The following is a 14,591-nucleotide window of genomic DNA, read 5'->3' as shown; positions in this document are numbered from 1 at the left end:
TTATTCGTTTTATATAGCCCACAAAACAGCTAAACATAATAGCAGTCATAATATCAATCCCTGTCTCTGTGGGAACATAAGCATTAGTTCTATTGTAGTTTGCCTGAGGATGTAAAATACTCCTCAACACGTCTGTCTCAATGGCCTGAACATAAACCAAAGCTGGCATGTAGGAAGGAACACAAGAGTGCCAGTCCAGAAATCCCATGGAGAGACCATGGAGGTCCTTTTTCTCCATCCAGCTTCTTCTTCCCTTACTATATGACTGGTCTATAATTACAGCCACTGTAACATACTGTTTTGGGTTTGCGTGGTAAGGCTTTGGTGGTGGGTGGGGGTGGGTGGGTGGGAAGTGCTGCAGGGGGACTTCTGCAAGAAGCAGCTAGCTTCCCCTGGGCCTGACAGAGTAAATACCATCTGTCTGAAAGACCAAGGCCAAGCCCATGAGTGACAGATATAATTTAAAGAGGAACTCATTTCTGAAAAAGAAAATACTGAATTCTGTAGGTGAAGAAATAGGGGAAAAAATGTGTTTTGAGGTTTTTCCCCAGTTTTCTTTCAGTTAGTGATTTGCTCAAATCTGTCCAAATTTGCAAAGCATTTGGATTTTACAAAAACTGTTCCAATAAAATCTGCTGTACCTCAGTTTACAGTCATAGAATCATAGAATGGTTTGGGTTGGAATGGACCTTCAAATATCATTTGGTCAAGCCTCTCTGCTATGGGCAGGGCCATCTTTCACTACATCTGATTGCTCAAGGCCCCATCCAACCTGACCTTAAATACTTCCAATGATGGGGCATCCACAGACTCTCTGGGCAACCTGTTCTAGGGTCTCACCATCCTCAACATAAAGAATTTCTTTATTATATTCAATCTGTATCTACCCTCTTTTAGTTTAAATCTTTGCCCCTTGTGACCACCCAGAGTGATCTGAGGTTCGGTTGGAATGCAAGGAGGTTTAACCTCTGCCAAATTAAGTCTTGTCTAGGTTGTGAATCGTGACACGTGCATTCATTTTATGTGTCCGTTAACTCCTTCTTACCTACACTGTCTTGTTTGTGTGAAAATACCATAGAATTCAGACAGTTCTACTTCAGTGATTCTCCTGAATTTTGTATGATGAAAGGAAGCAGATGAACCAAGGTTTCAAGGGGTAACTGAATGTACTATCCTGTCCTTCACTCACCACTCTCAAACACCAGAAACCACATGCCAATCCCATCTCTATATTCTTAGAGCAGCTGCCGAGTTAGATGAACACCAATGCACAATCTACTGTTATCCTCCCATGATGGTTAGGGGTCAGAGTACCCAAAGAAAGAAAATAACCCAAGGCGACTGGGCCTGTTCAGCTTGTAGAAGTGACTTCCACAATCCGACAGCTACCTTCAACTACCCAAAAAGGATGTGCAGAGAAAACAAACAGAAACTGTTCTCTGAAGCGCACAGTATCTGGACAAAAGGTAGTAATCATGAGCTTCAGCAATCCTGCTGATTATTATTATTCAAAATTGACTGGACAAGGCCTTAATCAACTTGATATAGCTTTAAACTTAAGTTTGCTTTGAGCTGGAGGTTGGAATAAATACTTCCAGAGGTCTGTGGAATAATTACTGGAGGTGACTTATTAAAACTTATGTTCACACTTTAAGAAAAGATTCAAGAAACTTCCAGGGTGAAAAGCTGCTGAGATGCCAAAACTCCTTTTAGAAGTAAGTTCCAAGGTGATCTTGGAGGTTGGCAACATCAGGGGAGCTTGATGTACTAACACTAAGAGAACAGTTCATGGAGGGTAGAGCATTGTGGAGATGCTGTGAATAGCCTCTGTGATCTATGGGGACCTGGTGTACTATGGTACTGAGACACTGAACTGGTTTTGCCCTTAGTGAGAACTGAACCAGAACTGAACTAGCAATTCATCATTTTCCTGACCAGATCATGTTCTTCAGGTCAACTTTTGCTCATTATAATATCATTATAATGCAAAAACACACATCCATCCCAAAAGCTACCAGCCTCCAAGGTATGACAACCCCCCACTGAGCATGTGCTCTGAATTTCTGTCAGCCTATACCTTTAAACACAAAGTGAGGAAAATTTACAACAATCACAACAAAGATATGCATGACTAGAGTCACTCAAGCTCCACCTGATAGGTAAAAAATAGTATAAAAGGAGCCCAAAACCAGAAGCAGGTTGGGGAAGACACCATCAGAAGTCAAGGAGATACCACCACAAACCATCACTGACTTCTGGGACCAGTCAGTGGACTGATCTTCCCTTCCTCCTGCACAGGGATACCCTGGGTGAGATCTGAACACTTAGCTATTCCGGGAAACTCAGAAACCTCTACATAGAGTTATTTATGTTGCTATATTGCTCTAATAGCTTTCTGTTGCTTTATATGAAACTTTATGCTGTCTTATGTTGCTATGTTAGTTGCAGCTGCTTTCGTAGACAGTGGATCATTCTGGCAGCCCAAAGAATCTGCACTTCCTAATCCCAATAAACGGCACCATTCATTAATCCAGCTGCAGCAGCTCCTAGCTGAACACGACCAAACCACCTGAGTCTGGCCATGATAGTTCATCGGATGTGACTACACTGAGTGCTGCTTCTACAACTGTGACAGTTCAGTACTGAACATGACTGGACTTACACTGCAGAATTGGCACTTGCTCAGACTTCTGGCCAAACCCCAGCCCCTCTCATATCCAAGGACAGGCTGGAATGTGAGGAGATTTATTTCCTACCTGATTCCTTTACCTGTTTAACATGTCAACGTCTCTTAAACTAAATCTTTCTATGAATCGGTGATTCTACCATTTACAGCTCTTGAAGACCCAGAGAGTATTTGGGCAGTGGCAAGGAATACATTCCAACAGTGAGTAAGAGGGGATGAGAAGAATCAGACAAAGTCGTGGATGAATTTGAACCCCAAGAAGAGAAAGAGTGGGAAAGAGGAAAGTGATTTCAGTGGCACTGTAGTCAGAAAACCAACGCTCTGCATAAACAACACTCAGCATTTGTCAACAGTTCCCACATCATGCTATTTAAAAAAATCACATCTAACTGTAGAGAAGAAACTGGAACATCTCAGCTCTATATAATAACTCATAGCAAATATTTGCTTTTTAAAAGGAGCACTCAGTTTCTATTGGTATTCTTTGTCAACAGGACCATGAAGTCTGAATTTGGCTGTAAGATTGCCACTACAGATCTCTGAAATACCTGCTTTTCTAACCCAAATACAGCCCTGCAACTTGCTGTGTGACAGGGTTCATGGTGAGGTAGCTCACGTGATAAGAAGGGTGAAACTCTTAGGGTATAATAGAGGAGTTTCACACCTAAGTGAGCTCCTTTGAGAGCAATGTTTCCTGGATAGCACACTTCCCAGCTTCAGTGCTGAACAGTCCATGGGTGAGCTGATGCTTTTGTCACACCAGGCTTTATAAATGCTGGATGAATAGCATGAACTGTAAAGAAGCCTAAATGAAAAAAAAAAAAAGAAAAAAAAAAGAAAAGCAACAAAACACAACAACACAACAACATCAAATCTGTGGAAAAGTGTTTACTTTTCTTTCAGTGGGTGAATTTTCTGCCAGTGAACTGGCTCACTGTAGAATCAGATAAGCACCAGTGCCAGCACAAGGGAGGGAGGAAGACCATACCATATGGCTAGGGATATGGGAGAGAGGAAGGTGGGAGCACAGCATTATCATTTTGCATATGCTTTACTTTTACAGCACTGCAACATCCTTGTTTGAGACCTGCATTCCTGCACCAGAGAAGGCTACAGGTTTTTATTATCTGAAAGACTCTCTCTGAGGCTTTGAGATAATAAATTGTGTGCTTGTTTTACAAGAAACAGATTCCAGCTGCCAATTCTATGTATTGTCTCATGCTTAAACTCCAAAACTTTTGCCAGCACCTTCTCATTTCAGCTATCTACTCATCCATGTTCTAGTCTGATACTTGATTGAGGCATTCAGAATTGACATTGGATTTTAAAAATATAAACCTGAGAATTGAACAGGAGTGCTTGTGTTTCATGTATCATTATCACTAATAAAGACACACAGATACTCAGTGACATTCAGATGCACAGATGTAGCCACCTCAGTTTTAGCAAACAATTTTGTCAAACACACAGAGAAATAGGATCTAGCTCCCCTTTTCTATGCTGTGTTGTGTCTGCAAGGCAAACCGAAGTCCAAAGCAAAAAGAAATTGTATTTGTCATTTTAGAGTCGGTATAAATAATTCTGAATATACAAGCAAATTTATGTTCTATAAAATTACTTCTCTGCAGAGAACTGCACATTTGTGCTCCTAAAGTTCAATGTATTTAAGGTAATTATTCCCTTCTGCCTCTAAAAGGCTTTACTGTTGGCACAGAAAACAGGCACATGCTTTCTTGCATGATCTGCTGAGTTGTAATGTGCAGGGGAAAGTGTATTAAATAAGTTTGTTTCCAAGACTACAAAGTTGCAGAAGTTGAATAATTTAAAAAAGCAAGAGAATTCCTTTGACCCCTCTGAGTAGGACTGAGTCCCTTTAACATGTTTTTCTAACTAAGAAGAAATGTGCATATGTACCAGATCAACACAGATTTCATGCAAGAAAGTACATTATATGTCAATGGGGAAGAGGCACACTACTGCAGGGTATGGGAAACAACAGAACTCCACTGAAGTAATTGTAAATCAAACCTCACAAGAGCATAGAGAGAATAATTTCAAACCAAGACAAGTAAGAAAAGCTAAATCACAAAGCCAAATACTGAGGCAAAATGCACAGACAAACTCAAAATATGAGAGAAAGCCTTCTTACCCCATATACCTTCTTGGCTCCTGCCTTGGCAGCAAACATGGAGAGGATTCCTGTGCCACTTCCAACATCAAGGACAATCTTATCTTTAAAAACATGTTTATTGTGATACATTGAGTTTCTATAGGTTAATGTGCGCACTTCATCCTTTAACATTTCCTGTGACGAAAAAAAAAGACATTGTGTTATTTGAAGTGCTGAATATCTTCCCTTCTAAATTAAGCATCATTAACACACAGCCTGAAGAGTTTTTCAAGCATGGTGCACATATCAAAGCAACTGTAAAATGGTAACTACTTAGAATTGGATTATTAAGAAGCAGCACAATGCCCTTTGTAAAATTCTATTTCTCTAAACATTTCTTTACTCTTGCAACTTGTAACCAGGATGTAATCTAACCACACCATTGCTTTGGATATAGACAGAAGTCATACATAAATACAAGCTTTCCTTTTCTCCTAAATCATGCTCAACCTAGAGCCTCAGCAGAGGGACTTTCTGAGGTTCCTTTCTGAACACAAAAGAAATCGTTCAATAAACCACTTAAGAGCTTAAGAGATACCATACTGTATGGTACTCACTGACTGTTCTTCTGTTGACTCATTTATATGACCAATTTCCAGAAGATATTAATGTTTATCCTAGACCACTATCTCCCTAAGCTATCATTGTTAGGTGCAGCTTTTTGCTTCTCTGATAGCAACAGTACACAAATTTCCTGAAGGCAAGTCTTAACAGTAAAACCAGAACTGAAGAAGAAATTTTTCATATCCTTTGTCACCAGATATCTTGCCTTATTTAAAAATAGTCCTACCTTTTCCCCCAGTTTTCATTTTGCTGCTAATATACCTAGAGAAGCCCTGCTTTGTTACCCTTCCTATCCCTTGTCAAACTCATGTCCAGATGCAATTTAGCTTTCCTAACCTCGGCCCTGAAATTACTTCTGGGTCACCTGACCCTTCTTCTGGCCCTTGTATGCTTCTTCTCTTGTTTGAATTTTTTCAGGAGCTTCTTGTTCTTTCATGCTTGCATTCTGCATCACTGCTTGACTTTCTGCACATTGGAATGGACAAATAACATGGATTCTGAGACATCATCCATGCTCTCAGGATCCTGAACTTCACCATCTCATGGACACTGCAGCCAAGCCTGTTCTGACTGCCACATCTCCAGCTGGTTCATTCTTTTCAGGACAAGCAGAACACCACGTAAGCTCCCCTGCTCATTGATTCAGGTCAGCTGTGCCTGGAATTTATCATCAAATGTCCTAGTTTGCTTTTTTCCTACTCTGTTGCCCTTCAGCAGATGTATGGATGATTAAAGTCTCCACGGACCATAAATCAAGAGTTCTGTACGAGACTTCTTTCAGTTGTCTCAAGAAGACCTCATCTACTTCTTCTTCCTGTTTAGGTGGTTTGCAGCAGACACCCACGTCAACCATGTTGGTCTGCCATTTAATCCTGACTTAAGTTCTCAGCTAGAACATCACCTGTCCCATGGTGGATATGGTTCCATGTATTCAGTTGCTCTGTCTCCCTTCTCATCTTCTCAGTCTGTATCCAGCTGTATCCAGTTATTGTGGCATTCCAGTTGTGTGAGCATCTCTGTGATCCCTGTGATACTAGCCATGCAACTGCACATTGACCTCTAATTCCTCCTGTTCATTTCCTGGGCTGCATGTATTAGTGCACAGGAACTTCAGAGAGCCTATATTTCATGTTGATTTTCCAGAAAAGGTATGAGACCTTCCCCCATAAAACTACCTCTTGGTATCTCCTTTTATGTGCGCTTACACTTTGGGTGGGCCTCTTCTGCTTTGTTTACTATGAGGTCTTGTCCACATCACCCTGCATCTTTTGCCTACCAACTTGGTCCACCACTTCCCCATGTGACCGTGGGTCATCATATCTTTCCCCGATCATTCTTAGCTTAAAGGTATCCTCACTGCGTTTGCCAACCTGTTGGCAAAGGTGCTTTTGGCCTGGTTTGTCAAGTGGGTTCCATCTCTTCCTAACAGTCTTCAATCCTTAAAGCAGGTCCTGTAGACATAAAAGCTGAACATTTGTCATTGATACCAGCTGTACAACCAGTTGTGGACCTCTAGGAGCACTTCTCAAGGCTTTATTTGCACTGTTAGAATTGATGGCAAAAAACAAGGTGGCACACGTTGCTGTTGATTATCATCCCAAGAGCAGTGTAGTCACACTTTATATACTCCAGGTCTCATTGGTGCTCATGTGGAACAGCAGCAGTAGTAATCAAGGCTGAACTAAAGGCTGGACAAATGTCAGCAGCCTCTGTGCAATGTCTCAGATCTAAATGTCTAAACAGCAGGTGAGGGCCCTTGCGCCCTCTGTCCCCTGCAGGAAAGAGCCTTCCACTACTTTCACTTCCCATTTCCTCCCAGTGCTTCTGTGTGGCTCAGGGCCAATAGGTTCTGATGCTTCACTGGACAGAAGTTCCTGTCCCTCATCTACAATGAAGGCACCAAAACTATTCTGTAGCTAAAGATCTGCAGGTGGATCAAAAGCTTTCCTCCTGTTGACAGAAGTCACAAGTTTCCAGCCTTCACCATCAGAGGAGACTCACTTCCAAACCTGATAAATACAGGCTCTGACTCCCCTCTTTTCAGTACAGTTGAGGATTTAGGCTCTTGTACCTTCAGGACAGTTTCTTCCTCATGTCCCTGAAGCTGCAAAGTTTGACAACCTCCTCTAGCAGCTCCCTTTCTTGTTGACACAGTTACTGTACCAGTGCACATCTTCTGCAGGCAAGGAGGCAACCTCCCAGTTCCCAGCCCCAGGAAAAGGTCCCAGGTACCCCCTGCACTTCTTGAGATCCTCACAGCTGCATCCTTCTACCATGAGCTCAATCTGATTTGAGATCTCTGCTGTGTCTTCAGTATTTCTCTCCCATCTCCTTCCCACTCAATTGTTCCTTTGTCTTCCTCCACTCTTGGAATTTCTGAATGCTACATTGGCAAGATGCAGTTGGCAGATAGAACTCTTCTCTTTTAGCATACACCCTACAATTACTACAGTAATGGAAATAGATAATGTTTGTTACGTGGTTTGTGAGAAGTACCACTGATTTCATACTGTTGGCCCCTATGTGTCCTAGATTTTTAGATCCCATCCTCTTCAGTGATTTAGAATTGCTCTACAGTCAACTTTTTGATGGTAAATAAGGTCCACTGTTTATTTTGAATTCTTTCCAGCAGTATGTTTACTGAAGACTATTAGGCTATATGTTGTCATTAATGCAGACTGTGTATGCAAGTAACATGCCAGGAGTCAAGAAATTACTTGGCTTCCCATGTCACTTTAGAAGCTGTTCTGTTAGCATCTGTGCTCAAATATGGAAAGAACAAAAGACCTAACTTAGCAACGAGGTTTGTGGTTGGGTTAGTTTGCAACCCTTATAAATGCAGTAAATTGGTATACTCAAACGGAATATCACTGCTTTATGGATAGATAATATAAGCTCTGTGGATGACTTTCACACCTAAAGACCTAAGTGGGACAGGTTTTGAATACAGGTCTCTAGAGAGCGGGTAATATCTTTGGCCTTAACCAGATTATAAAATCTTCTGAGGAAAGGCAATGCAATACAATCAATCATGGGCAAGTGAGGGAGAGAGAGATAACCAATAAATAAATTAAAAAAATCATTATTATTATCACTATTATTATATTTGCTGAAACAAAAGTAAATCTTACCTCATGAATGCCAAAGTGAGCATATGAATCAAAGTAATAATCCCTGGATGTCATCTCTTCTGGATTGATGAGCTTTGCCATCTTACCTCGGCCCGGGCAGCTTGGTTGCAATGGGACATGTATGACAGACTGAACAGGCTTTGGAACAACAGTAGGCTGAGGAGGCTGGGGTGGCATGGGGCAAGCCTAGGAGAACATGTAATATAGTTAAGAGGCATCAATAAAAGAAAGCATTTCTCTCTGTGTATAACATAGTGATATCATTGCAACTAGCCAAGAGATTTTAAGACCAAGGACACCTGGGGTACCATAAGTGAAATCTAGGCTGCCTTCTGTTCCTGGCTCTTTAACTTACTCAAACTGTCTTGGAAAATGTCCTTAACAGCTTTTTCCTTGATGTTCTGCTGAGGATAACTACATCAAGGGAAAGTAATGGCTAATTATTGGTGTTAGCTGAAGTGGGTGACTCCAAACATTGACAGTTTGAGACAGTTAAGAATAAGCTTTCTCCTTCAGTCATTTTTTTTTCCTGTCAAACTGCCACAACCCTGTGAGCAGTAAGTTATACTAGGTATTACCCTGCAAAGAAGAGCTTAATCACCAACTGCATGAAGTTTAAGAAGGGCAAGTGCCAGATTCAGCACCTGGGAAGAGGCAACCCTGGCTGCACATCCAGACTGGGGGATCAGACACTAGAGAACAGCCATGCTGAGAGGGATTTGGGGGTCTTGGTAACCAGCAAGTTAACCATGAGCCAGCAGTGTGCCCAGGCAGCCAGGAGGGCCAACCGTATCCTGGGATGCATCAAGCATGGCATTGCCAGCCAGTCTAGGGAGGGGATTCTCCCGCTCTACACTGCACTGGTGCAGCCTCCCCTTGAGTACTGTGTGCAGTTTTGGGCGCCACAGTACAAGAAGGACATAAAAGAGTGCCCAGAGGAGGGCAATGAGGATGGTGAAGGGTCTGGAGGGGAAGTTTTATGAGGAGAGACTGAAGTCCCTTGGTTTATTCAGACTGGTGCAATGCAGTCTGAGGGGAGATATCATTGCAATCTATGGTTTCCTGACAAGAGGTAGTGAAGGGGCAGGTGCTCATCTCCTCTCTTTGGTGACCAGTAATAGAACCCAAGGGAAGGACATGAAGCTGCAAGAGGGGAGGTTTAGGTTGGATATTATTAAGAGGTTCTTTCCTGAGGGGGTGGTTGAGCAGAGGCAGAGGCTCCCCAGGGAAGTGGTCACAACACCAAGCTTGGCTGAGTTCAAGAAGTGCCTGGACAATGCATTTGCTGCCATGCTCTGACTTGGCTGGCCCTGTGTGGAGCCAGGAGTTGGACTTGATGATCCTTACACGTTCCTTCCAACTCAGGATATTCTACGATTCTATAATCAAAGGGTTTTGAACACAATGTTACCAACAAGAAGGACAGGATTCACAACTGATTCTTTATTGTCAGGTAATGTATCTGGGTGTATTGATAAAGTAGGTCTGAGGATGTTCAAAATATCTGAAAGTCCCTGACTCTACCTGAAAGGCTCTCAGCAAGTCACTGTAGGGAGCTGTGTGGGTATAGGATCCCTTAATTTAGTTTCCTGTTGTTGGGAGATACAGAGGTTATGTGTTACTAACACTCTGTGTCCTACTGCACTTCATTTTTTCCTGGCATTTTGCCTCTCCAAAACCAAAATTCCAATAAATCCAACATGCTCACCCCACCTTGACTCAAATGTGATGCCTGTAGCATCTAAGAAGATAGAATGTTTCACATACATGAGACCTTTACATCTTTCATCCTTAATATGAAGTAAAATACTGAAAACTGAGAAAGAATGAGTAAGATGCTACAGCTTTACATGCACATGGTCACCAGCAAATTATAGGTCAAAAACTCAATACATTAAGAAGGTCAATCCTACTTAAAATATGTCACCTCCTCTTGTACTTTTAACATTTATTTTTAGATCTATTAGTCTCCCGCTGGAGACCAGATTTGCCTGAGCCTTTAATAAAATTCACTGTCTTCTATAGCTTGACACTGCAAGACATCAATCCCTTGTACTCTCTCTGAATAGAATCAATTAGCCTACTTCAGCTTACTTCAATATAAAAATAATCCCAACACCCAACACCAAAACAACACATTTTTCCCTTGTTCATTTGAAAAACTAAAACAGCTTTTGATGGTTTCTTTGGTCCATCTGTGAAAAATGAACACTAGTTGTTTATGTTCCTGTAACACCTTTCATTGCCTAAGATCCAGAAGTGCTTTATTTATGTGTCTTTTCTGTTTCTGATGTTTTTGACTTTACAGCCTCAGTTCACCTCCCACCCAGAATACATCTGGTCCCAACTGGAATTTGTATTTTTGTCCTGTCTAGATTTAAAGTGTCCATCTGCAGTCATTTCTCTGAAGAGACTATTTAATTTCTTCTTCATTGCAAGGAACACCTTGACAGCTCACTCTGACAAGGTGTTGCATGTAATATTCAACCTTTCCAAATTTAATCCCAATACTTCTAATTACATACTTGAGGTTGTATTTTAACATTTTTCTTCACTGGTGTCACACTATTAAATTTTTGCTGTTACCTTGCCCAGTTTTTTTCTGTATTTTCTGCTAAATTACAAAGACTTAAACTGTAGATATTCAGAATTTTGTTTAATTTAATATGAACTCTGTAAGATGTTACATTTTTCTCCTAAGTCTTGTCCTCCGCATCATTTTACAAGCAAAACATGTAAATAAAATAGTCACCAAACTCTTTATTTTGTTCCTGTCTTAGGTAAGAAGGTCTCCAGACATAAGATAGTATGGCAATTACATCATAGGCAATTACTGAAAAGCTACCCACTGGAGGAGTGATCTCTCCATTTTTTCAAATGAAACCAAAGGGGTATTAGCATTTCTACTGATGTCAAACTACAAATTCAGATGTGGTTTGCTGTACAATAGATAGAATTTTCTAGAGGAAAAGAGGCCAGTTGTGAAGGTGAATCTTTTGTCTGGGTCTCAGGCAGCACCAGTTCTGCTCCTGGCTGCATGGAATTTGTACAGACAGGGTCATGAGAATAAGGCTTACTCTGACGAAAGATACAGAATGAAGCTAAATTCAGCAACTCAGGCTAGGAAAGTTGTCTGAATGATTTCACTTGCTGTAAAGGAATGAACATTAATAACTGAAAATTCTGCTACAGCCAAGGAGTGGAAAAAGAATTTTTTGGAGCTACTGAGGCAGTACTTTTCAGGTTTATATGAAGTACCTGAAGACTTGCTGCTCTCAACTATTCATTTACACCTCTGCTAGAGAGTACATATCCCATGTAACAGAAGAAGCACAAGCTTAGCTATCCTTCTCAGCATCTTAAGTGTTGAAATGTGTTGATGGTGGTTGCATGACAATGGTAGGTTGTGAATGCCATTAGGTCATGCACTGTTCATCCTGTGATACGGGTATCATAGAAGGGGTAACAGGAAACCTGATAGGATGGCAGCACTCTGTCACAGAGACCTTAAATCATCTGCTTCATTTCTGGTTTAGGAATATTAACACAACACATACATTTCAAATTAAAGTTATGTAAATTATGCAGCACCTGTAATATCCATTGCTGTAGTTTCTGCCTGCAGCACCATTAATCTGAAAGGCCAAGCCAAGGTCAAAATAACAAGAATAATTTTGTGAGTGGGGCTCAGGAAATCCTTCTGTCATAGATTTGCTATATATACTGTGAACAATTTCAGTCCAGAGTAACTCATATCCTGTGACAACAAATAACCTGGGAAAACATATGGTAGTGTAAGCTATTATTCCTATCAAAAACAATAAAGTCTTTAGTTGTACAGCTCTGTGCTTGCTAAACTAGAAACCCCTAAATTTTTAGAGATACACTATAGCTGCTCTAGGAGAAAACATGCCTCCAAGAGAAAAGCTATGAAGAAAAGACAGCTTCCTATGTTCTTTCTAGAAAATAAAAGAATCCTTAATATGATTTACAAGCTTGGTACATATACATCCTTCCTGTCAGAAATAACTAATCTTTTGAATAACTCCTGACAAGGGAAAGCATCTGGGCTAGGGGCAAACCTCACATCAACAAAAAGAATCTAACAAATTCTATTGGAATAAATCATGTTTATTACACGCATGGATTCCAGCTAGCTGCACACAGTTCCAGAACACTGGCCACTGCTAATGCAGATGAAGCTCGCAAGAATGCAAGCAGCTGCTGCTCATCACTGTGCTAAACACGCAGCTTCCTATTTCTCCATCTCTCATTTGCTCATTTGCTACTGAAGATGGAGTCTGAAGGATCTGAGAAGCAATCTTTTCCTGTCATTGCTATGGGACTTAGGTCCTGCTGCTCTGTACCATTTCAACACTTAAAGGGAACGAGGGAAATATTTTCCTACTTTTAAAAATAATTTTAAAAAAAGGAGTTTATTTCCTTTTTCTTTGTGGACAAGGTTGGTAGATTGCAGAGGCATCAAAAGTATCAGCACAGGAGCACTTTTTAAAGGCTCTGAATTCTTCCAAAAGGCAGGATTCATAACCCTCATTCATTTCACAAAAATCTTACATTTGAACATACTGATATACATTTCTAAAACACATACAGTCACTTCAGGGACAGATTCAGGTATGTGCAGTTGCACACATGCATCAATGGAAACTGCTGCACTTCTTTCTTGAAAACTGGCCCTAAGTCAACATGGCTATCTAGATCTGTCATTCCCACAACACAAAAGAGAACTGGATATTCCAAAATCATAGCCTATTTTGAAAATTTGAGCCTGTCAGAAATATCCTCTGCCTACAGACAGGCAAGATGGTGAAATATGCACAACTCATTTTTAGGAGGTTTGTGACAAAAGCTGAGGTATGCAGAGTAAAAATAAAACTTGAATGTCAGTGTTCATTTCTTGATATTACTATGGATACACAGGGCTGGAGGTTAAAATTCCAATCCTTCTGAAACTGTTGTTCAAGCTGCAGTGTTTTCTCCTTGACAAGTTGGTAGCTATTTATGACATTCGTATGGCACTGAAGAGTTTTAACAGAATTTTCTGTCTGGAAATGCCCAGCCTTTCATTAGGAAAATACCATTATGGTTTAATATGATTCAAGTTCAGCATTCTCTTCTTAGAAAAAGAAAAAAAAAAAAAGAAATGGTTTTATTATTCTTTTAACTAAAGAAATGTTTATAAAACATTATTGAAATGTTGATTGTACTTATTTGTTGGGTTAGATAGCTCTCTGTGTCAGAACTACTAGAATAGAATATGTCTAGCACATAAGGCTAAGCCTAAATTTCATAATCTACATCTTTAACATGCAAGAGATAATCACCTGATAGGTAGTCACTTCTTCCTGCTGCAGAAATGAAAGCATTTGGTATCTTCCAGACAAAAATTAGGCTTACTTCTTCAACAGCTTCTTGGAAGTCATTATGCAGGCTAATACCTCCCTTGATTCCTTTATCTTGTATCCTTTTGAAATAAATCTTTGTCCAAGCTTTTTGGGAGCATATCTTAAATGATCTTTGGATTGAGCAAAGAATCTGTTCCATTGTCTGAGAAGTTTTAATCTGCTTTTCTGTGGAAATGAAGCTGCCATGGTATCTTGTCTCTGTCTCCCATTGATAACATTTGAGCTTGTCCAACCCAGTCTAACTTGAAAGAAGAGTGAAAATATCAAATACAAGTAGTTTATACTACTATACATTTGTTTAAAATCAGAAATATGGTAGAATGCTGGCCAAATCGATGATTCACTGAAATTGAAACATCCAGATTTCAGTTGTCATTCTTTCTATCTTTTCTAAGTCTATTAAACTACATGGCTTGTGTTACACGTGTAATGTGTAGTCACCAGGCTAACCATACTGTACAATCGGTAATGAAGATGTAGGAAGAAGTCTAGGCAGAGCTCAGAACTAAGTTGTGAGATGAGGAGATAAAGCACATACATGCAGGAAACAAGTTTCATTAGCTTCTGTACTCATAGAAAAAAACACTTTATGCTAAGGACATGGAGTTGACAAG

General features: G+C 40.4%; 1 protein-coding gene across 1 annotated transcript in view; it reads right to left on the bottom strand.

Moving 5' to 3' along the window:
• The window catches only part of PRMT8 (protein arginine methyltransferase 8), a gene marked incomplete at its 3' end in the record, with an annotated part of 67,532 nt that overhangs the window by 19,741 nt on the left and 33,200 nt on the right, over positions 1-14,591 (bottom strand). Inside the window, exons 2-3 of the mRNA XM_084268782.1 lie at positions 8,552-8,737; positions 4,836-4,991 (exon numbers count right to left, since the gene is read on the bottom strand). Coding sequence (XP_084124908.1) covers positions 4,836-4,991; positions 8,552-8,737 — 342 coding nt within the window. The remainder of the gene's footprint in view (positions 1-4,835; positions 4,992-8,551; positions 8,738-14,591) is intronic.

This window comes from Gallinula chloropus (assembly GCF_964237585.1).
Source record: "Gallinula chloropus genome assembly, chromosome: 1".
Classification (NCBI taxonomy): Eukaryota; Metazoa; Chordata; class Aves; order Gruiformes; family Rallidae; genus Gallinula; species Gallinula chloropus.
This window is presented reverse-complemented; position numbering and strand designations above follow the sequence as displayed.